Source organism: Anarrhichthys ocellatus, unplaced genomic scaffold, assembly GCF_004355925.1.
Source record: "Anarrhichthys ocellatus isolate YVR2014 unplaced genomic scaffold, GSC_Weel_1.0 scaffold4439, whole genome shotgun sequence".
NCBI classification, from domain to species: domain Eukaryota; kingdom Metazoa; phylum Chordata; class Actinopteri; order Perciformes; family Anarhichadidae; genus Anarrhichthys; species Anarrhichthys ocellatus.
The window spans coordinates 1-4,431 of NW_022284413.1; the positions used below are offsets into that span (position 1 = coordinate 1).

General features: G+C 44.8%; 1 protein-coding gene across 1 annotated transcript; it reads left to right on the forward strand.

Moving 5' to 3' along the window:
* The first annotated feature begins 6 nt into the window (after positions 1-6).
* On the forward strand, positions 7-4,081 carry LOC116379493 (uncharacterized). The gene is made up of 18 exons (XM_031841448.1): positions 7-117; positions 197-252; positions 335-424; positions 630-757; positions 840-980; positions 1,047-1,115; positions 1,203-1,373; positions 1,447-1,543; positions 1,627-1,835; positions 2,002-2,361; positions 2,443-2,557; positions 2,638-2,843; positions 2,938-3,055; positions 3,139-3,311; positions 3,396-3,475; positions 3,558-3,676; positions 3,761-3,908; positions 3,995-4,081. The coding sequence occupies exons 1-18, from the start codon at positions 95-97 to the stop codon at positions 4,017-4,019; spliced, it is 2,328 nt and encodes a 775-aa protein (XP_031697308.1). The 5' UTR covers positions 7-94; the 3' UTR covers positions 4,020-4,081.
* The last annotated feature ends 350 nt before the right edge of the window (positions 4,082-4,431 follow it).

Consider the following 4,431-nt stretch of genomic DNA (forward strand, 5'->3'; position numbering starts at 1 on the left):
ATACACAAAGCAACTGGTTCACCTTAGCACGTGTTGGTTGGCAGGTGTAGTTTTCTAGCAGCTAGCTTCAAACTCTGCCAACACATCCATTGTGATGGCTTTTGTGGTCTGCCTTGGGTAAGTATTTTTTTGTGGCAACATACAGTCCATTAAGCTCTATTTCTGCATGCAGGAGACGCGTGCTTTTGTCTTGCAGTGTTTCCTTACTCCTGTCTGTGTGGTCCACTGCAACATGTTCTGGCATCCCCGAAGGTAACTGAAATATTTGGCTCATTGATCCACAATAACTAATGGAACCTCCATATTTTGAGCATCACTTTATTTGTGCACACAGGAGCTCTTCATATGGAGTGTCGTGATCGTTACTTTGTGATAGCCGTTGATCTCTCCTTCACTGGGGACGAACCTCTCTTTGAGGCTGTTGGTAAGTCCTGCACAGCTTCGTCATGCTGGGCCATCACTGTCTGAAACGGAATAACATGTGCTGTGAGGAGTTGTATCCAAACTTACTCCACATGCATCTATGAAATCAGTTTAGTCTCAAGTTAGAAATCCATCCTTTCTATATTTCAATAAGAACAGGTTTTGACATATTAAGCTGCCTTACTCGTGTAATATTTGTCTTCCAGATGGGACGGGTGTGTACGCCATCACTAGGTGGTATGCAGCTCAGTGTGGCTACAGCGTCAGACTTCTCCCTCTACTGGGCCAGGTGGAGCTCCGAGCCTCTTACTTCAGCTGTCACACTGGCAACAAGGTGCGTACAACTTGCATATGAAACTGTTTTTCTTTTTTACTATTACCGTACAGACTAGGTGTTTTCTACTCGGCTCTTTCAGGATGATGAGGTCTTCTTGTTTAACTTCAACCTGACTGTGACGCGTGAAGGACGGGAGGACAGCTATGCCCTGAACAAGACCTGTTCTCCCTCTCTCCCCTGGTCTCCCAGAGAAATTACCTGTGAGGAAAACTACATGGAGGTAAGCTGGTTTACATTTTCCTCATTTAATAGTTTCAGATGTTTACTAATTATGACTTCTTCCCAGGTGTCTGTGAGGAGTGAAGTCGCCTGTCCCGCTCAGACAGTAAAGGATGACTGGAGTGCTCTTAAACCTGTATGTTTAAAAATGCCGACTAAATGTCTCATTCTGTGCAGTGAAGTGGTATCTTGTTTGTTTTTAAGACTTTAAATCCCTTCCCAGGCACATAGCTCCACCACCTCAGACTGGCAGGTGACGTTTCAGAGAAATGAGGAGCAGTTGCCCCCCATGACCCTCTCTGATGCTCGCAAGAAGGGCTACGCGTTTGGCTTGACGGATGGCAGGCTGGTGTTTCGTACTCCGTACGGGCAACCTGAATCATTCAGCAATGAGGTAAACTACTGATGCATGAATCTGTCTTGTGAAGTTGAGTTCAAGCAGGTTTTTAATGAGTTTCTTTCTCCAGGTGAATGGCGTTCCAGTAGAGGAGGTCCATGCAACGCTGTTCTCCAGGCAAAGCTGGGTTGTCCTCATGGTCGACCTGGTGACTGCTTGCTCCATGTGTCAGTACTACAATATTTTCTGCTGTGGCTTATTCTCCCCTTGATAGACGAGCAAAGCTCTAATAAAAGTGTAACGTCCGCAGATGAAGGATCTTATGATGACAGCGGCTACATGGTGTGGCGAACTCCCGAGGTGCCGTACCGGAGTCTTCACGGAACACAACTCAACATTGGGCTCAATGGTGAACTTGTGGCGCAGCCAGTTGCAGAGGACAGACACTTTGTTGTGGGCAACATTAACGCCACAGTCCAGATAAGCGTCCCCTTAACTGCTGAAGGAGGATACAGGAAGGTCAGAAGACACTTAGTAGATGTTGTAATGGTCAGATGTCGTCATAGTGGACAAAGACATAATATAGAACATTAAACTCTATATAACCTAACTTAAAACCAGGAGCATCCGAATTTTTGGGCATGTTTCACCTGTTCTCTAAGTATTCTGCCTGCGTCTGTTTCAGAGCTTCGTGCTTGGTGATCTCTTTGAGATTTATGTGTTTCATCTCTACTTGGAGCAAATCCTGGCGGATGAGGATCGCGTAGAAACCAGAGTACGATTCCAAAGGACTCTGTCCACTCCCCTGCTGCCACACCCCGTTTTCACTGAGAACCAAACGGATGTTGACGAACTCTCATTCACGGTCTACCTCGGAGACGTCCCCGAAGACATGGAGTTGGTTGCCGTTCATTTGAATGGAGATGAATTTGCAGTTCAATTTATGAACACGAGAAGCCACAATATCACTAAAGTTGTTCACCCCAACAACACTCTGGGTTACATTCTGAAGGTGCCTTTTGATGACCCTGTTGTCCTGCTGCAGGTAAAGGTTCTTTTGAAAGAGTGACTTTAAAGTCTTGCAACTGTCATGTGAGCGCAAGAAATCATTAACTTTTTCTCCTAGTTCTCTGAAGATGCAGTTCTTCACTATGAGCTGAACATCAACTACACGCTGACAATCCTGCCTGAAAATGAGCCTTTTTACCACCTGACTTCAGTCATGGCATTCATTGATGCCTGTAAGTCTAACCTTTATTTTTAGACTTTGCCGATCCTACTTGTGCATGAAGAAAAGTAATCATTGTTTTGTGTTTGACAGCTCCTCCAGCCTTTGATGCCGTCTGTTCTAAGTCTGGCATCGGCTTCAGTCGGGACCACCGGCCTTACGACTCCCTCTGGGAGATCAGTATCGGGTCAGACCTGCTGACACCAGAGCTGGCGGCCAAACACGGCTACATCATGAGCAACGATAGCCAGAGTCTGCAGCTAACGGTGCCGCTCTTCTCTCACGGCTACAAGTACAACGTGAGTTGAGACTCATTAAACGCATCTTCTTGTGTCCTTTAGGTGACTTGAACATGGCGATGAATGACTAAGTTGCATGTTTTGGTTTTTTAAGAGAGTTACTTTGAAGGGCTTCTATGGCAGCTTCAAGATCCTCATGCGGAATCATGAGACATCAGAGGTCGAGAGCTCAACTATCAAGAGTTGCCCGTTCTCTACTAATGAACTCATTTGTAAGGACATCCTGTTACTTACTTTGAGAGCAGGTGGGGGTCTCTGTATAGCTGATAAAACTCTCGAACACTTCTTTCTCTAGTGTGTTCGACTCTAGGGACGTTGACTGTGGTGGCCGACATGTCTCTGGCCATTCCAAGCGGAGGACTTCCTGCAAGATTCAACCTGGTCGACAAATTCTGTGGCGCCAAAGAGAAGAACGGCACCAGGGCTCTGTTCTCTTTTCCAATCAACACCTGTGGAACCACCATCGAGGTACTGCTGCTACAGATTTAAAACCAACGTTGCTATTGGACCAAACTGATGACAAATCTAAATTTGTGTCTTTTGCCTTTTTAGCTCAGCATGGGAAATGTGACTTATCAAAATGAGATTTTCTATAGCGGGAGCAGTCAGGTACACTCTGACGCTGTTGAGAGGTATGTGTCGCAATACAATGTTAAATTGTAAAGAAATGCTGTACAGCACAAGAGGGGTATTTAATTGTTCTCTCTCTTACAGGGTGATGGTACAGTGCACATATCCTCTGGCTGGTCTTCATCGCCTCTTCACAACGTTTAGGTTTGAGTCTGACACACCTGGTATCGGCGGCATCATCCACACTGCACGGCCCATATCGGGTACAGTAGTTTGTTCACTTGTCTGTAAATGACAGTTATCACTCATTTTGGATTTGGCTCATTTCTCATCTTTCTGTGCTGTAGATATGCAGAGTCTCACCATCGAGCCCACTGCAGCACTTCAAACCACACCTGCTAGTCCAGCTGTCTCACGCATGCATGCTGACCACCCCTCTCCTCGCTACATCAGAGTTCCTAGCTTTCACAAACTTGCCAGTGTTGTGAAGAGAAAGTAAGGACTTTTTATCATTTAAAACTATTACCGAGCTATGGTGTCACTTTGTTTAAAATGTTTAATGTCTTGCCCTCTCTTCACAGGAGCACAAGGATCCAAGCAAAGTAAATCCTGCCCTAATTTGAAGGAAGAGCAATTTTTAAATGGAAATGTTTTAATTTAATAAAGCTGTTTTCTTAAATTATTTGTCTGTTAAATACTTGTCCAACTTCTACAGACATGCATTTAGACACAGGAAGTTGTCAAACACCAATATGTAAATTGACAAGCTGCTAGGAGTATTAGATTTGGGTGAAAGATTAAAGCTGGCTAGTGAGGTAGACCTGTTATGCTTTACCACGCTGTCATAGGGGAAATAAAGCACTACTTAACCAAATTATCACATCGCTAAAGTAACCAAAAGCCCTGCAGAAATTATTACTCTGGTAGTTAAACATGGTGTCACCTTAAGGGTCGGCAACAACTTCACGGAAGCATTTTCAATGCAGGAAACGTCCCTTAGTGGAGTAATTCTACTGGT